The following is a 19,559-nucleotide window of genomic DNA, read 5'->3' on the forward strand; positions in this document are numbered from 1 at the left end:
AATAAATATCAATACAATAATAAAATACATCGAAATATATGTATAAATTTGTAATTAACGCTTGACAACGAAATCAAAAGCTGTTCTGTCAATATAAGAATACGGACGTAGTTTAGAAAACAATGACAAGCATAATCTGTGTAGCTAAGCCAAACAATATATTGCACACAACAAATCATGAAGCATGGCACTTGAATGCACTATCACAATCCTAACCTAGTTGTTTCACAAAACCTCAACTTTAATAGATTCTTTTGACTAAAGTAAGCTACTCTTGTCCATACACAGACATGAAGGACTTCGGGCAACTCTCCAGCAAGACTGTAACAGAGGTGCTTATGTTGGAGATGAAGATGGCGCCGGCCGCCAAAACATACTTGGTTTCCGGATACCCCAGAAATATGAGAGACGTGGTGGAGTACTCAGAAAAGGTAAGTCTTTTTTTCTACATCTGTCGTTGGTGAACTATGTAGTCGATAATTTTGCTTCTGAGGATAAAACTGCAAAATGAGAGGCTTCATAACTTGTACTATTGTTAGGACGCTCAAATCAAGGTTAATGTGATTGACAGGGACTGTACAGGAAGGTGAGGGAGATGAAATATATACAGCATTTTAGATAGAATATCTGAAGATAAAAGACCATTCGGGAGAACTAAATGTAGATGGCATAATAGTATAAAAATGGATCTTAGAACAATAAGATGTGACGTTGTAGACTGGATTCATGTTCCTCAGGATACGAACCAGTGGTGGACCATTTCTAACACTGTAATGAGCATCGATTCCCATAAAAAGAGCTCAAATTTCTTTACAGGAGTTGAATAACACACTTCATAAATCTAAGATAATTGAGCAAGTGATAAATGTTAAAGTAAAAAAAAAAAAGTAACGCTATCCCTGTACCAGGCCGTGAAGGCCCATAGGGTTGTGAGACATTGAGGGTCCCACATTATCTAGACAATCGGCTCAAAGATGGCGGTAAGGTTGTCAGCCTTACGCGCCGGCCGCGCTTTACTCCTCAGGAAAATTATTTAATTAATTCCTGGTACTCATTTCTGTTAGAGTAAACCCCATGGCCTCATGGGGACTTGAACCCGCGACCTTCCGGCTTGTATCATAGCCCCTCAACCACTACGCTACCGCGTGCCCCCAAGTGATAAATATTAGTTCAGATAAACAATATTAAATCTCAAGAGGATGAAAATAAAATTGTCATGGACGATTTTCAGTAAAACCATAAAATTCAGAACAAAATTTTGAGCCCTACAACATAGTGTCTGGGGGGAACAACAGCCGAAATGGAATAAGAAAAAGCGGGAACTTACTGGAGTCGTAACATGGGAATCCAGACACCTGACCACTACTAAATCGGTCAGTAGTGACAAACCTACTTTGATCAAAGACTCATGAAGAGAGAGTGTTTTTTTAAAACGCAAAAGAAAAACATAAATAGTTAATCCATCACTCATATCAAAATTACAATGGGCACTGTCATTTTCAGAAGAATAATGATTCTTCTGGCTGCTTGTGTTCTGCCTCCTCGAGGTTGTTAACCTTACGTTTGTTCCTACAAAGCACATTTTGCAATAAACACGCATTTCATTTGTGGATGGATGAATCTCGGGAGCCGAAATAATATATTTTGGGTCTCAAATGTCTGTTTAATTCGATTAATTACCTTATTAAATTATTTAAAATTTAAAAATTTCTTCTACGTATCAGCGTTTCATAAACAGTTTCTCAACAGTAGTAGAGTATTACTAATTAACAAGAGTTTAACATGAGATTTAGTGAAATTGAATGCGAGATGCGATGCAAGTTTGTAAGTCAAATGAAAACCGTAACATTTTTTTTATTTATTGAATGAAAGCTGTACACAATTATGTCATTTTTCGATATAGTCTCCATTTCGTTCAACATAGGCCCTCCAGCGTTTACAAAGTGTATGGATTCCTCTAGAATAAACGGGCCCCAAACAAGCTTAATAAACTCGAAAACGCTGTTAAGAAACTTGTGTCCTACATCAAGGACTATATTCTTTCCAGTCTTGTTGGCCTATGTAAGAACGTACATATAATGCGCTGGCAAAATAAACGTGACTCTTAGCCCATGTCTGAAATGCACTTAAAGGTATCTGATGATGTTCGTGTCAATTTGGTGAGAAACAAGTTTGGAGAACAAAATACAAACACTGTCAAACTATTACGGAAATGACATCTGAGGTTTTCACAGCGATGCGAATTTATATCGTGGTCTTCTGGGCTGTAAGACGTGTAGTCTATTGTGTGGCTACGAGGAACCTGCTACTTCCATCTCCAGAGTACATATGTCCTCTGAATATGGATTGTTCTTTCGAAATCTTTGTAAACACTTATAAATATATACTTACTATGAAAGTCAAGATCTCAATATTAATGGAACGTCTGTATGTTCTGAAATAATAATTTGTAAGCAATCAATGCCGGTCACGGTAGCCGAGTGGTCTAAGGCATGCACTGTCTTCGCTCGCTCGGAAGCCGGGATCGTGGCTTCGGATCTGTTTCCTGTGAGGTACGAACTGAATTTCTATATATTATTCTTATACATTGCCGGTCACTGTAGCCGAGCGGCCTAAGGCATGCACTGTCTTCGCTCGCTCGGAAGCCGGGATCGTGGGCTCGAATCCCACTCAGGGCATGGATGTTTAGTTTGTGTGTGTGCGTGTTTCTGTGTTTGTGTACAGGTAGAGGCCTTGCGACGAGCTGATCACCCGCCCAAGGAGTCCTACCGAATGTGTAAGATCTAGAAAAACCGAAGTGAACGGAGAAGTTCATGGAGGTAGGCCTAGGCCCACTGGGGCTGTAGTGCCAAGGAAAAAAAAAAGCAATCATTACTTAGGCCTAACACAGATTTATGTTTTAATAAGCATGTGGCATGTTATGCCAGTCTCTTTTTCAATTAAAACATGGCGCATCTTCAAGTTGCCAAAGAATAAGACGGCCCCAGATATGGAAGTCAACAAGGGATAGTCTTCCATTCTGATGGTTAAAACCCTTCACCGTAAGTTGTTTGTTTTGCTAAGCTCTATAAGAAGCCTCGGAACTGGCTATGTTCTGACTCAAGATGTGTACAATGGCGAGCTTTTGTAGCGGCGGCGCTGAATCCGCGGGTTCTAGTGCCACATATTAGTTTCGCAGAAAGCGGCATTCAGCCTCTATTATCCACGACATGTTTCTCTCGTAAACATAAGAACAATTTTGGCAAAAGGTACTGAAGTTCTCTTTCTTAATTCCATGAACCGTCATTTTTACTTGAAGGAAAAAACACGCGTTGCTCATTACCGCTCTTTGCAAGCCGAGCCTCTTATCGATTAAATTCTCTTATATTCTACTGCAATGTCCGGCACAGGATGGCCGCAGGCCGAAGTATGATTGCTTATAAATCGACCTGTTTATACATGGTCGCCTAGTAACAGGGTGTCATAGAGACAAAGCAATATACCGTGGACAGTCAATGAAATTCCCTATAATTTAATTGATTCATATCACGTAGTACATGAACTTGCCTTCGCTACAAAGGTAACTCCATGCGCCATACCATTGTAAAATAATATATATAGTTACCTTTGTAGTTATAAAATTAGGAATCAATTGTATTTCTGAAGTTTACAAGAGAAAGGCCCCTTGTAATCAACGATAAACTCAAATTATTGGTAGAAGCACCCTACCTGATTCTAGACAAAGCCATTCCTTAGTAGAAGAAATACAAAATATGCTCATACTGAATTTTTTTTTCCCTTGGCACTACAGCCCCAGTGAGCCTAGGACTACCTCCATGAACTCCGTTCACTTCGGTTTTTCTAGATCTTACACATTCGGTAGGACTCCTTGGGCGGGTGATCAGCTCATCGCAAGGCATCTAACTGTACACAAACACAGAAAAACGCACACAAATATCCATGCCCTGAGTGGGATTCGAACCCACGATCCCGGCTTCCGTGCGAGCGAAGACAGTACAAGCCTTAGACCGCTCGGCTACCGTGACCGGCTTCATACTGAAATTACTTTACTTAATAACTCACTAACTGCATGGAGCTCTGCCCCTTCTCAAGAAACCACCAGTCGCTCAACCACTCAAGAATTTCCCAAAATTTTATAGAACACGAAGGTTCATTACCGTGTTTACAAGAGCCCTCCACTGGTCCCTATCCTGAGCCAGATCAGTTCAGTCCATATCATCCCCAATTTATGTCTCTAAGATCCATTTTATTATTATGCACCCACCTATGTCTTTGTTTTTCTAGTGGCCTTTTCCCCTTTGGCTTTCCCACCAATATCCTATACGCATTCCTCTTCTCTCCATTTTTTTTTTGCCCTGCCTATCTCATCCTCTTTGACTTGATCATTCTAATTACACTTGGAACCTCCTCAGTACGTAGTTTTCTCCAATCTCCCGTCACTTCATCTCAGAAACAATGTTCCAATATTTGTTCTAATGAAGGCCAATGAGATTAATGCAAATTTAGGCTCTAATATATTCGCTGTTCACAGAGAAACAACTTATGGGCACTGAATAACTGATTCATAAAATCACAGGAAAGACTGTATCTGTAATTGATTATACACATTCGATTAATTAAACAAGCTTACGCTCATGTCAACCACATGAAAGAATTACTACTAGCCTCGACGGAAAAATTACGGTACGTGTATACCCCATTCTACACGTACAAAGATCTCCTTGGATGTCACGTGGTCAGCGCAATGAATCCTCATGGCCGTTAATTTCGGTTTTCTAGACCGAAGCTCCTCAGTTATCCTCACGAGGTTGAGTGAACCCCGTTCCAGACCTACTACTTCTCAGAAAATCTGGTAGCGCCGGGATTCTAACCCGGACCTCTGGATCTTTAGCCAGGAACTCTGACCATTAGACCACAAAGGCGGTCAAACCAACTAACCAACCAGCCAAAAACTTTCTGCGATGGTTCAATATCACTAAAAGCCTATGCCAGACCCCTTCATTGCATCTTATTCGGAACCATTCCATTTCATACATCCATTGTCTTCTGAATGATGTCCTTATTTCTCTTCAGAATCAGTCTTGTAATTTCCTTCCCGGCAAATGCTTCTAGCTTCCTCTGGCAAGAAGTTGTTTCGAGAATGTCCGTGTTTAATGGAAATTCAGTCACTGGGAAATACGCAATTAAGTGCAGGAAACTGAAAGCGACTGCCTCTATGATTACAACTCACATGTTGCCAACCACCAACCTTCTTCAAACCTCAGATCAATAGAATAAATGAACGTTGTCGTTCAAATGAGTTAAGTGTTGCGAGCGTGAATACTAACTCAGTTGAATGCTGAATGAAGTCTACTAATCAATGGCGCCGATAAGAATCAAGAAAGTCGAGTTTTGTTGTCGTGAATATGAAAAAATTCATGGACCTATAGGACTGAAACATTTTAGTAGAACATCAGGCGATATACTGAGCGAGGTCACCATCTTATATTTCAGTTATGAATGTGGATTCGTTTACTGTGGTCGACCCGACAACTGGCCGCCTGTCACTTCTTCACATCCTCGAACCCACCCCCTTGTCTGAAATTTTTCTTCTGCGCATTCAAGGTTACTCTTGGCCTTGTTCGAAGTTACGTGACACTTGCTTTAATACAGCCTCCTATTCAGAATATTTAACTGAGTTTAGAGAAGCAAAATTGCAACAATTCGTCTGAATTCACAGAGCTTTATTTTCTCTACAATTTTCGTTCGAAATATTTTTCTCGATAAATATTTTAATGTGCACAGAAATGTAAGTAGTCCAGACAATTTACTTTAAAATTCTACAGAATAAAATTTCATGTAAATTTGTGCAGCGTTTCGCGAACTGTTTCATGGGTACACATGAACGGAAGGGCAGAACGTACTTGCGAGGCGCTACACAGCGTTGCGACGCTAGCAACATTCTGACGGTTAGATGATCGTCTCTCCTCGCGAAGAAGTTACCGCATAAGCATGGCGCCACTCTTGGGCGTCCACTGCACTAGTCCCGGATTATGGATGAGTCTGGAGCATTTGGTGGAATGAGAATTGGCATAAGAAACAGAAATAATCGGAAAAAACGTGCCCCAATGCAACTTCTTTTCTTTCCCCCTTGGCACTACAGCCCCAGTGGGCCTAGGCCTACCTCCATGAACTTCTCCGTTCACTTCGGTTTTCCTAGAGCTTACACATTCGGTAGGACTCCTTGGGCGGGTGATCAGCTCGTCGAAAGGCCCCTACCTGTACACAAACACAGAAACACGCACACACACAAACTAAACATGCCCCAATGCAACTTTATCCACCAGAAATCCACATGACCTGACCTAGGATTGAACCCGAGCCATGGCGGGGGAAAACCGGCGACTAACCGCCTGAGCTATTGCATGGCAAATTCCCACCTTACACCTGATGGCGAAAACTGATCCAGCTTTCGAAACATCGTGTATGTTATATATATATATATATATACTCGTATATATATCCCAGACGGTGAGGAGTGCCAACATAAAACCCTTGAGCCATAATGAACCGACCATCATCAGAAACCTTAAGACAATTAAGAAATAAGGAAGTCCTGACCCTAAAAGTATGTGTTTCAGATCCAAGTTGTTAACGGCGTGATTCTGGTGAGCTGGAGACAGAAGGTGTTGGAGCGTCAGATCGACTATGGTGCCAAACTGGGTCACGTGGTACTCAGCCTCGCGAGAATGGAGCTCAACAATTTTTACAAGAATGTTATGCCGGTCGCGGATTACTTCGACCAAAGGGGAATGCTGTATGCGGTAAGCTGCATTTGTCCCGTTACGTCACATTTCTCTCTGTAGTCCACACGGTCTGGAATAAGTTATCTTCACAAACACCACTCCCACTTCACTCATGGAGCTCAGCTGTTCTTGAGAAGCTGTCACCTGTGCAGCTGCTCAAGAACTTCCCAGTATTTTATGAAACCCGAAGGTCCATTACCGTGTTCATAAGAGCCCTCCAATGGTCCCTATCCTGAGCCAGATCAATCCAATCACATACCATCCCATCCTATCTCTCTAAGATCCATTCTAATATTGTTCACCCACAAACGTCTTGGTCTTCCCAGTGGTCTCCTTCCTTCTTGCTTTCCCACCAGTAGCCTACATGCATTCCTCCTCTCCCCCATTCGTGCTACCTGCCCTGCCCACCTCATCCTCCTTCACTTGATCATTCTAATTATGCTTGGAGAAGAGTACAAGGTATAAAGCTCCGCATTATGTAGTTTTCTCAAACCTCCCGTCACTTCATCTCTCTTCGGTCCAGATATTCTCCTCAACACCCTGTTCTCAAACACCCACAGTTTATGTTCCTCCCTTAATGTCAGAGACCAAGTTTCATGCCCATACAGAACCACAGGCAAAATTATAGTTTGTGTATTATAATTTTTATGTTTTTTAGACAGCAGACGAGAAGACAGAGCAAGCATTACCCGAGTTCAATCTCCTCTCAATTTCTTCTTCCATCAGGTTTTGATTTGTTATAGTAGTTCCCAAATATCTGAAATGTGCCACATTTTCAAAATATATGTTACCTGTTTTTATGTCCTCATTTTGCCCTGCATTTTGGTGACGAAACGGAAATGCGTACTTAGTTTTCTCTGTGTTTACTTCTAGACCAGCCTCCTTAACAGCGTCAATTAAAGTCTGTGTGTTTTTCTTTGTGGTATCTATATTATTGCCCGGTAGTTAGTTATTCTGAAGTGCAATAATAGCAGTATTTAAACCATTCTGCAGTTTGTAATTTCTTAATTGGGCCGCGTAAGAATAATGAAATGCTACACGTATTTAAAACACGACACGGAAACACTAACAGTTTATGTAGACGCTGAAGTTCTCACAGCCGCTTGCTGTCTGCTTCAGGTTGGTTTCTCGCATGGCTTCACTTCAACACCTTAAAACGGAGGCGACAAATTCCTCTAGAATATCGGCGGACATTCAAACGATTACACCGAATTTTATCCTAAAATATACAATTCTACTATTTATTTACGGTGTATTTAACGACGCTGACCGCCTCTGTGGTGTAGTGGTTCCTGGCTACAGATCTAGAGGCCCCGGGTTCGATTCCCAGCGCTACCAGCTTTCTGAGAAGTAGTGGGTCTGGAACGGGGTCCACTCAGCCTCTTGAGGATAACTGAGGAGTTATTTCGTGGGATTCGTTGCGCTGACCAGCGACACCCTCTATCCTCTAAAGTCGGCACTAATTTCGCCGACAAACGGCGTTCGCTCGGTCGGTATAGTTCGCTTGCGGACTACAGGCCACGGAGTTTTGTTTTTTATTTTATTTAACGATGTTGCCAGTTGCTCAGACTATGTAGTGTCGATTGCTAGGATGATTAGTGAAGAATAAATACGACAGTTTGTGGAAATATGCAGTCACGGACTAATGTCAGGTAATGACCCTGAGTGACTGAGAAAAACCACTCATGCCTAAGTTGGGGGAGCCTGTCCACGGGCTGAATTTGAACCAAGACCTCCCGAATACGAAGCATAAGTGCCTCTCACTCGTCGACGAGGACCAGTGAAAACATTCTTAGTTTGAAAAACGATAGGATGAAAACAAATAAAACGTAATTAAATAATCGAGGAAAGGTTAGCTAAGGGAGTTTACGTTTCTTCAGGACGAAACCTGTCCGCAACTACGAAGTAACTACTTCCATGCCTGTAGTTATGGAATCAGCCTCTAAGCATGCCAATATCTTCTGTTCAGTTTGCTTTTAGTTTCTTGGGGTGGGGTGAGACAGTCTACTTGGTACGGCGGCCACTAATTGGCCTATTGTAGCAGCCCCGGATGATGAATGATGAGTATGGAGCAGTCGGTGGAATGAAAATTGACAGGGGAAACCGCAGTCCTCGGAGAAAACCTGCCCCAGTTCCACTTTCTTCACCACAAATCCCACATGACTTGACTTTGGATAGAACCCGGACCGCAGTGGTAGAAAACCGTCAACTAACCGCCTGAACTATGGCACGACCTTCTGTTCAGCTATCTGTGGGTGATACGATATTGTGAATGGATTTTAAAATTTAATTAAATAAATAAATGCAATATTTGCTTAAATTCTCGCTTCAAAAGTTTAGTATAATGGACATTTGTTTAAAAGCAGCTTTATATATATTGTCACGTGCAGCGTCACTTGACTTCTGGCCCAGTACTCCAATGCGACGTCTCAACTGTCCTTGGCCGTGGCTGGATCTCAACTGTCTTCGGCCACGGCTATCCCAAGTCTGCCTTCTTGCTTGTCTTCTGTCTGTCTTCTTCTATATCGTATGGCGTCTAGGTTCCGACTGTCTTGGCAAATGCCTTCAACCCTTTTTATAACCTCGGCCGCTGCTATGCAGTGAACCCTCGTTATAACCGTGGAGACTCATCTCCGGGGAGATTCGGCGTTCTCTACGCAACGGCTCACTGTTAGAATTACAATACCGCTATTGTTGCTTCTTATGCAACGGTCTGTTCTAGCGTTTCCATGGAAGAAACACTTCTGGATTCCAAACTTGTGGCAATATTCCTTCCAAGAATATTAAGTAAAAATTTATTGTAATTGACTTTTTAAGTTTTTAGAAGTCCCCCCTTACAATTTTCTCAAACATTTGCGATAGTTTATCTAAATAGAATTTCAAAGTAAAGTACAGTTCAAGGCTAAATTAATCTTGTTAAGTATACGTTCGCAAATGTGTTTAAAGTTCCATACTTCAGTGAACACGATACAGACATAGAAACTCCCACAGACGCGAAGCTCGAAGACCACTATATTCCGTATCGAGGCCGGCCCCTATGATCACTGCCATGTGTGTTAAGTTTGGTGACATTAAGGTCTTTACCGCGACAATAAAATTGCGTGTTACTTTCGAATTAAGGGAGTGAATACACGCCCGGTAGCCACAGCGCTTGACGCAAGCCATCGATCCGTGACACAAATGCAAGTAATTAGAGGCTTGGATTGTTCTCAGAGGGACATCCTTGCAGTAATTACAGCGTATGAAGAAGTCGGTCCCAGTAAATTTGCTTGGCGAGCTACACACCATTGAAAAAGGGTCATTAAGTGATCCATAGACCAGTTTCTGCCACCTCGTACTCAGGTTTCAGTTGTTATGCGTCATTTGCACGACATACATATACTGAATGTATATAAGAGACTGGACGGCATCGGTTCGAAACCCGTCAGGGGCACCATTTCTCTCTTCACCACGTTCAGCCCGGCTCTGGGGCCCACACAGCCTCCTGCACAATGGGTACCGGGTGGCTTTTTTCTCGGGGATAAAACGATTGAAATGTGAAACTGACATCTCACCCCATCTAATGTCGAGGTCCTCCATAGGTCTTCATGGGATAGTGCTTAAATAATTAAGCTCAGGACAACTTCGCCATTTTTACCTTTGTAAGTGAGATCGTGCATAGTGGCCGCGCGGTCTAAGGCCAGCTCGAACGTTGAGATCGTAGGTTCGAATCCCACTCACGGTATGAATGTATGTATGCGTTTATCTCATGTTTGTGCTGTTCTCTGTATAGGTTGAGGCCTTGCGACGGAGTGATCCCCAGTCCAAGGAGTCCTACCGTGCATAAATTAGGAAACTGATAGATCGGCCAAGGTCTACAAGGACTGTAGTGCCATAGATAAATAGATAAAAGTGTTCATGGATCTGTCAGTACGTCTGTATGTTGCAGCTCTATAGTCAAGGTTCTAATAAATTTGCCTTAAGGATCGGCATCAGAGAAATATAATTTCTACAGTTAATATTGCCAAGAGACGAGGAATGGGTATTGGAAATTGGGGGGAAGCCAGAAGGAAAGAGACCACTTTGAAGACCAAGGCGTAGGTGGTTGGACAATATTAAAATGGATCTTAGAGAGATAGGATGCGATGGTATGAATTGGATTGATCTGGCTCAGGATAGGGACCAGTAGAGGGCTCTTGTGAACAAAGTAATGAACCTTCGGGTTCCATAAAATGCTGGGAAATTCTTGCGTAGCTGCAGAATTGGCGGCTCCTTCAGAAGGGCTCAGCTCCATGAGTAAGTAAGTAAGTAATATTGCCAAGAGAACGCTATGAAGGAACTTGTCTACTCTCATATGGATTGCACGTTCCCAGTCTCATGACTGAGTACAACTAGAAAAGGACCTTTTCGCCGCAAACATCATGTAAAGCTGCATACCTAAATTTTGTAAGCTTTTTACTTTTTTTCTTCTTTGATAGGTATTGTGTGTCTATCTCCAGTAACAAAATATTTAATTAGACCGTATAAACTCATTTTGCCAAGACGTTAGGTAAATAAATAAAAAGCAATTGATTCCACCATAATAAAAACTGTAAGTTCCCTTCTAAATTCTTATGAATCCAGGAACTCCGATATTTTAGGTGTTCTATTCATAAAGAAAGAGTCCGACCTATTGCGTCAGTAAATTTCCTTTGATAAAACGGCACGAATTTCCCAAAATATGATGTGCAATAATTTAGTAGGATTGTTTCATAGTTCCAGCCTACGTGGATCTTTAAATATGGATCGATCTCTTGATAGGAGTTCACGTGGTATTCTCATGAAAATGGAATAACTCAGAATGCAACACGAGTCCCAAACAATAATATTAAAACGAATCTTAGAGAGGCAGTTTACGATGTTGTGAATAGGGTTGAACTGCTTTACGGAAGAGTTTGATGGGGTTCACGTGCTGTGGCTGGAAGGCTTTTCATAATTTCAAGAACCTGGTACGCTGTATTTAGCCAGTAAGTAAGTCTCATAATGTAATTAGATATTTTACTGCTGTACAGGTATACAGTATATTGTGACATGACGCCCGACTTCCGGAATACTGAAGTCAGAATAGACGTTCATTGCTAAGCAACGATTTGGGAAAGGTACTCCCGCTGCAAAGGATAGGCAAACAACATCGAGGAATTTCCGTTCCTATGCAAGGGCGCTGTAAACACGCCTTCCCAACAATATAGAGGCTGTGCTTTGTGTGTGGTCCGTGCAAAGTCGTTACAAAGAAGAGTCGAGTCGAGTTTCGAGAAGCCAGCCTGCCGGGACATTTGCCTGTGATTAGAAGAATTAAAATGAGTCTAATCTTCGGACAATGCAGTTAAAGAATTAGGGCAAGAAAGGAATTAGTCAGTGAAAAGAAGACTTCGTGTGGGATTTGAAGTGACAGACTGTTACAAATTCGTTGCCAGGATACGACTAGTGAAGGCTGAGAACTCTTAGTGTGTGTGCAACAGTGAACTCTGAAGCCGGTTCTCACGGTCTCTTCGCTTGCAGATTTCCTATACTTTTTCTTCTACCCTGAAGATGGAGGCGATACGTTCCTCCGAAACGTCGGTTAACACCACATATACACGGTGCCAAATCCCAGAAGACTGCTTTCTTCATAGTCACCGCCGTGAAAGCCTCAAATCTTACATAACGCTAAGTGTTATCAAGTCTCTGTATTTAAAAGATATATGATGTATTTTATATATCGATATATCAGCGTTTCTCCCAAAAATATTGATGGGACCTCGAACCGACAGGATAACCACAGCAGCGAACAAGAAAGTGGAAAATATGTATTGGAAAAGGGTAGGGGAAAGCGCGAAGTAAAATTATAAATTTCGTCCTTTAGAAACTGACACACCCTAACATAAATATCTGAACACCTAAAAACTATGGCGCTGATTTAAGGTTACTTTTGTAAAGTATTAAAATAAACAGCACTTAAATTCTGAACTAGGCACATCCCAGTGACACGTTAAAAACTACAAGTACAAGTCAAGTAATACTGTGTGTGATAGCAATACTGAAGTTTGGACACAACAAATGCCGAAATCCCACAATGGTTGCGATCCTGAGTCAGTCCCTTCCTTACAATTAAAATTTCGCGTTTCGTACTAAGAATACATTAGAATCTGGTAACTTCATACTCCTGAATAAGTGTTATTCAGTGATCAACGAGCATACTCATGATTAGGCGTCTTGAAAAATATACATTTAGTTGCGTAACGCACAACACATTCTTGCCATGCGACTGTACTTCCTTCTATAGAAAGTAAAAAAAAATAAAGCTATCCCTGTAACAGGCCGTGAAGGCTCGTAGGGTTGTGAGGCGTTGAGGTTGCCACATTATCTAGACAATCGGCTCAAAGATGGCGGTGAGGTTGTCAGCCTTACGCGCCGGCCGCGCTTTACTCACATGGAAAATTATTTAATTAATTCCTGGTACTCATTTCTGTTAGAGACTGAGTCGACTCCAGAGTCATAGTGCGGCCGGAAGGAGTAGGTCAATTGCAAAAATCCAATTACCTCATCGGGACTTGAACCCGCGACGTTCCGGCTTGTAGCATAGTGCCTCAACCAACTACGTTACCACGTGCCCCCAAATAAACAAAGTAATAAACTTAAACCAATTCGTTCTGGTAAACAATAAACAATACGTCACCATGGGAAAGACCGCTTCAATTATTGTAGACATGTTGTGAACTTGTACAGCGTAGGCTTATCCATATCTTAATAACAAAATTCATTCATATTATAAAATTATATTCTCTCAGGGCTAATTTACTAAATTCTCTGTACAATACACAACACAAAACTGCACTTACATTAGTGCAAAACGACGAAAATATCATAGTACTATACGTTGTGGTTCGAGGTCGATATTAATCGATATATACTGCCAACGTCACTCGTATATTCTCGCGTGTTCAGATTACTATCAGTCTGCGTCCCTCGCCTTTGGCTCCCTAAGAAGCCCTTTACTCTTAGTGCACAATATAAAAACCGGTAACGTCCGTTTCCTTCGAGAGGCGTCGATAATAGGAGAGCTAAGTGTTCAAATAGAAAATTCATGTTTCTAGATTGCTGCTCGCCTTATTTTCGTTACATCACGTCACATCCACACGTCTCGGTCGAGTGTTGCCACTCCTGCTTCGTATTCGAAGGCCTCGAGTTCAAATTCAGGCCCAAATACCGGATATTTTGGTTCAGAATTTCGTTGTTCAGTCATTCCAGGCAAATTTCCGGATATTACCTCAAATTTGGTCACGATCATCTCCTTTCAGACCTTCTGTAACACATTACATATTAAGCTTCATACAGGTGTAGGTTATGCAGTCTGAGTTATTTAGAGCGTTGTTAAGCGGTCTCCGTAGTCTAGGGGTAACGTTCCCACCTCATGACTCAAGGTCGTGGAATTTTTAAGGGCGGAAAAGTTCAGGGAACAAGTCCTCCGGGAGGGACTTTAAGCCGTGGGTCCCGTGTCGTAGATTTACGGCACGTAAAAGATCCTCATGTCTCTAGGAGACCTCTGAGCAAAATTAGGCAAGTTTCCCGCCCAAGTAGTTTCCAATACCTCTGGTAGATGGGGGAAGCATCAAGGTACCGAGGGCCGACCTCGTTGGCTCAACGGGGCTGATAGAACGCACCAGTACCGGCAGGGTATGGGGACTGGTAGAATATCAAAGGGGGACGTACAATAGATCAACAACTGGTCGCGGTGCATGGGGAAACCCACCCCCTCAAATAATAATAACAATAATAATAATAATAATAGAGCGTTGTTAAATAAACCAAAATAGATAAATAAAAACATCATTAATATTATCACTGATAATTGAAAAAATCCAATGACCTCATCAATATTTGAACCCGCGACCTTCCCATCTGGAAAATAGTTTGGAATTTTTTTTGTTTCGTGGAGTGGGGTGAGACTGAGTCCGCTTGGTACGTCGGCCACTACTGCCCTATTGTACCAGCCCCGGACGATAGATGTTGAGTGTGGAGCAGTCGGTGGAATGATAATTGGCAGGGGAAACCGAAGTACTCGGAGAAAATCTGCTCCAATGCCACTTTATCCACCATAAATGCCACATGACCTGGCCTGGGCTCGAAACCTTGCCGCCGCAGTGGGAAGTTGGAATAATTACTCTTAAACAATAATCCTGTATTGAATAACATATATTTTGAATACATGATTCTGAGCATATAAAATTATATCCATATAATACATTCCGTGGCAGCTTTACAATACATTGCATAGACAGAATATATAAGAAGTCCACATAAAAACAAATTATTTGAAGCATGGCTGAAATAACGTGCGATCAATTCTATTTACCTATTCGCTTTCATCCTGTGATTACTGATATACCCGGGTGTAGTTCTGCATAGCAAAGAGAATACCGAAGTGGGGTCTGACTTTCCATCGCACAAATAACCTTTAACGGCCACATATAAATGCAAAGATTACTGAACGAATTGCATTTCATAGCCTACATTCATATTTAAATAGGAGAAGTATGTATTTTCTTTCAAAATTCAAAGACACATATTTCGTGACAGTAAAGGTAAATACATGGTTCATTCAGAATAGAATAATTATGTTATATTCATAATGTTGTGGCATAACATCGCAACTGCGTAGTGTTAAGAACAATTCATTGCTTTCAGAAAGGCCAGAAAGTTTGTTACTTCCTTTCCTGGCCACAACTAACTATCGTTTCCTGCTCAGAATTAATTCTGAAATCGTCATTCCTTCAGACATTTGGAAGAACGTCTTAGAAGAAAGACTGGTCCATTTCCAGTGTTCCATTCTTACAGAAATAAATCTGGAATTCAACTTTTCATAAATGGGATTCGAACATCTTATCCCATGCCGTACTTTCAAATGTACGCTGTTTATTATGAATACATATTTTCTTTAACTCACATGTTATTTCTAAGAAGTGTACAGGCTACAAGCTAAAAAGTGTACTGAAAACGGGGGGAGGGGGTCATAATCCTAGCACCACAAATGCAGATTCTGAATCAGTAGATTAGTATGATCAAAAAGAGATAATTTGAAAATTAGAAAAATGAATTTCCGGTGTGAGAAATTCGGCGAAATTTTGCGTTCAACATAGACCTCTAGGTGGCAAACTACGTCCATTTCCAAGCATTCCAACGAAATGTCACAATACATCCGTTAAAAAACATTATTTTCAACGATATAAATTATAATGTGAGTAGCTGTATATTGGATCTTAGAGAGATAGGATGGGATGGTATGGATTGGATAAATCTGCCTCGGGATAGGGACAAGTGGAGGGCTCTTGTGAACACGGTGATGAACCNTTGTCCGCTTTTTCAGTTTTTGATCCTATACACAGTCTGCAGGACTCTTTGGACGGGGGATCAGCCTATCGCAAAGCCGCTACTTACACACAGGACAACACAAACACAGAATAAACGTAAACAGACATCAATGCCTCGAGTGGGATTCGAAGCCGCGATCCCAGTGTTCGAGCGAGCGAATAGAGTTCAAGCCTTAGACCGTGTGGCCACAGTGTTTGGCAACTGTAAATAATGTTTCCAGACAGTGGCATCCTTGTTAGTAAATTAGAGGTCAGTCCATTAAGAGACCGCATACTCTTAAACTACAGATGGTCTCATATTCATGTTTGTTACAACAATAAAATTGTACTGTGAGTAATTTTTCAAGATGGAAATTTAACTGCTGGCTCACTTTTTCACGGCGGTGACTAGAAAGAAAGCAGTCTTCTGGGATGTGGCACCGTGTAGATGTGGTGTTAACCGACGTTTCGAAGGAACGCATCGCCTCCATTTTCAGGATAGAAGGAAGAATAAGAAAATCCGCAAGCAAAGAGACAGTGAGACATGATTCTTGTTCTGAATGTGAAACAGGCGAGATAAGGTGGCTGAGTCGGTCGAGTGGCTACAGTCTAGTCCACTCTGTATTCTCTCTTCGCCGTCACGTCCAAAGCAGCTATTGGGCCCACAAAGCCTTTATTCAATGGGCACTGGGAGGCACCTTTATCTCCTGAAGCCTTTTGATGTGAAGTGTCGGTTAGTTAACGAGATGAACACAGTATGACAATTCTTATTTGCAGGTAAACGGCGAGCGGAACCCGAGTGAAGTGTACAAGGACTTCCGGTCGGTGGTGCTGCAGACTCTGGGGATGCATGATCAAGGAACAGAGGGCCCGGTAGTGCCCGCAAACGTAGTTCCAGCGCCAGTCGTTGAGAAGATCTCGGAGTCCATACCCTACAAGGCGCCTGCCAAGGGCTTCCCACCGGTCATCTGGGTGATAGGCGAGTGTCTCACGCGAAATAAAGTGATATGAAAGGGGAGACAACTGTAATGCATGCAGAGTGCCTTCTGCAGTAACTGCCGGAGAAAAATGCATAAAGTTCCATTACAATTATTCACAATTGGCTAGGGACGGCCATTTATGTCGAACCTTCAAATGTCATTCATAGTTTCTTTCTTCTTAGTTAGTCTGTGGCTTGTTAGTAACTAAGTTGGTTATTTGGTTATTTGGCTTTTAGTTTACTGGCTGATCAGTAATTTAGTTGGTCCATTATTATATTACTTTGTTAATAAGCCGATTTATTATCAACTCATTCTGTTGTCTAGCTACGTGGTTAGTTCGTTAGTGTGTTGCCTGGTCAGGCATCTACTTTGTTAGTTGATTGATTATATGTTTCGTCAGTACTTTGCGTGATTAATTAGTTGGCTGGTTAATTTGTTGGATACATTGGAAATTAGTTATTTAATTAGTCAATTTGTTTAGTGATTAAACAGTTATCTCTTAGTTGGTTGTTCGCTTAGCCACCCTATCCGTTCGTATAGATGGTTACTTGGTGTGTCAATCAGTTCGTCTGTTAGTCACTCAGTCATGTTTGTTATTTACGCTGAGTCCTAAAACAGAGCCTTCAATCAATGTTACGATCTTATTACATTCCGCTAATGAATGAATATGGGTACGCGGTAGTGTAGTTGTTTGAGACACTATACTACAAGCCGGAAGGTCACGGGTTCAAGTCCCGATGAGGAGAATTTTTTCAATTGACCTAATCCTTCAAGCCACACTATGACCCTAGGGTCGATCCAGCCTCTAATAGAAATGAATACCAGGAATCTTGCTGGGAGTAAAGGGAGGCCGGCGCGTAAGGCTGACAACCTCACCGCCATCTGTGAGCCGATTGTCTAGACAAATGGGAGCCTCGACGTCTCAGAACCTTATGGGCCTTCACGGCCTATTACTGGGATAGCTTTACGTTTCGTGAATGAAGGGAGTAGAGGTGAATTTTGTAGAAATCATTAACAACTGCCACTTTCTCACGTACTCGGATTGTGTTCCCGTGGTTCTGCGCCACTTGATTCGCAACTGTCTGTGCAGGGGGTCCCGGCAGCAACAAGTCGGCTCTGTGTCAGAAAGCGGTGCGACAGGCACCGGGCTGGGTCCACTTCAGCGTCGGGAGGTTGCTGAGAGCTACAGCGGAGACGACGGACCCTAGGCAGGGCAACGACTCGCACCTCGTGCGACAAGCCATTTCGTCCGGGGAAATGGTGGCGCAGGTAGGCTGCGTCACTCGCGTGCGTACTGAACGAAAGTCACGCACTCCTATTACAAAATCCATAAAAACTGCCGTATTCAGGTTTTATCTTGACGTTCTTGAAAGAATTTAGGTTCCTACCTACCTTCAATGCCCCGTGTATCCTGACGGAGCCCTGACAGGAACTGCAACTAAACCGGAGGGGTTGACTTGGCGGTAACGCCCTACATTCGTATCCGGGAGGTGCTTAGTTCGAATCTCGACCCGAACACCGACTTTCTGAGTTTCTTCGTGATTGTCCTCAGTCCTTCCAGGTAAATGATTAGGCCACAACCGCTACCTTCCAAATACTTTCCAACTCATGTTTCATCTGTCATCCACCAATTCTATGCTATATCTAGCTACTGAGAGCGCCATTAACTAACCCAATAATAATAATAATAATAATAATAATAATTACGTCATAGTGGGCTACCTCTTGTGCAATGATCACCGGTAGTATTACAAATCCCACTTCTTCAATTTTATCAAACACGAAATTTTAACTTCGTTTCGATTTAATGTTATAGCGACTGGCTACTGGCTAGATGACAAAGGAGTAGGAGTTCGAGTCTCGGTAGGGTCAAGAATTTTCTCTTCTCCAAGTCGTTCAGACCGGCTCTGGGGTCTACCAAACCTGTTATTTAATGGGTACTGGAGGCTTTTTCCCCGAGGGTAAAAGCAGCCGGGGCTTGAAGCTGACCACTCACCTCCAACTAGTGCCGAGCTCAAGAAAATGTGGATATATAAATCCACTCCCCATGCGCCTTCATGGCGTAGTGCTTATTTAGTTAAGCACAGGGATAACTTTACCTTCGATGTCACGTTTGTAATATTTCAACGCACAAAACACGCCTTGAGAAACACAACGTGTGGATACGTTTGCAGACAATACTGATAACCAGGGCCCGGATTTTGATGACCTGAAAATATTTTAAAAATGACTTATAAAATGACCGAAAAAATCCAGAAAAATGACCTAAAATATGACCCAAAAATGTAATATGCAGGGCCCGGATAGTTCTTTATGTACTAATTTTTATGTCCTTAGACAGCAGACGAGGAGACAAAAGGATCTGGAATGAATGGTAGCAAGCATTACCCGAGTTCAGTCTCCTCTTAATTTCTTCCTTAATCAAGTTTTGATTTGTTACTGTCGTTCCC

At 42.1% G+C, this 19,559-nt stretch overlaps 1 protein-coding gene across 1 annotated transcript in view; it reads left to right on the top strand.

Annotated features, from left to right (window-relative positions):
* Positions 1-288: 288 nt before the first annotated feature.
* LOC111865032 overlaps positions 289-19,559 on the top strand; it is a gene marked incomplete at its 5' end in the record, with an annotated part of 26,888 nt that continues 7,617 nt past the window's right edge. Inside the window, 4 exons of the mRNA XM_023852734.2 lie at positions 289-431; positions 6,621-6,803; positions 16,907-17,108; positions 18,200-18,378. Coding sequence (XP_023708502.1) covers positions 289-431; positions 6,621-6,803; positions 16,907-17,108; positions 18,200-18,378 — 707 coding nt within the window. The remainder of the gene's footprint in view (positions 432-6,620; positions 6,804-16,906; positions 17,109-18,199; positions 18,379-19,559) is intronic.

This window comes from Cryptotermes secundus, unplaced genomic scaffold, assembly GCF_002891405.2.
Source record: "Cryptotermes secundus unplaced genomic scaffold, Csec_1.0 scaffold954, whole genome shotgun sequence".
Taxonomy (NCBI): domain Eukaryota; kingdom Metazoa; phylum Arthropoda; class Insecta; order Blattodea; family Kalotermitidae; genus Cryptotermes; species Cryptotermes secundus.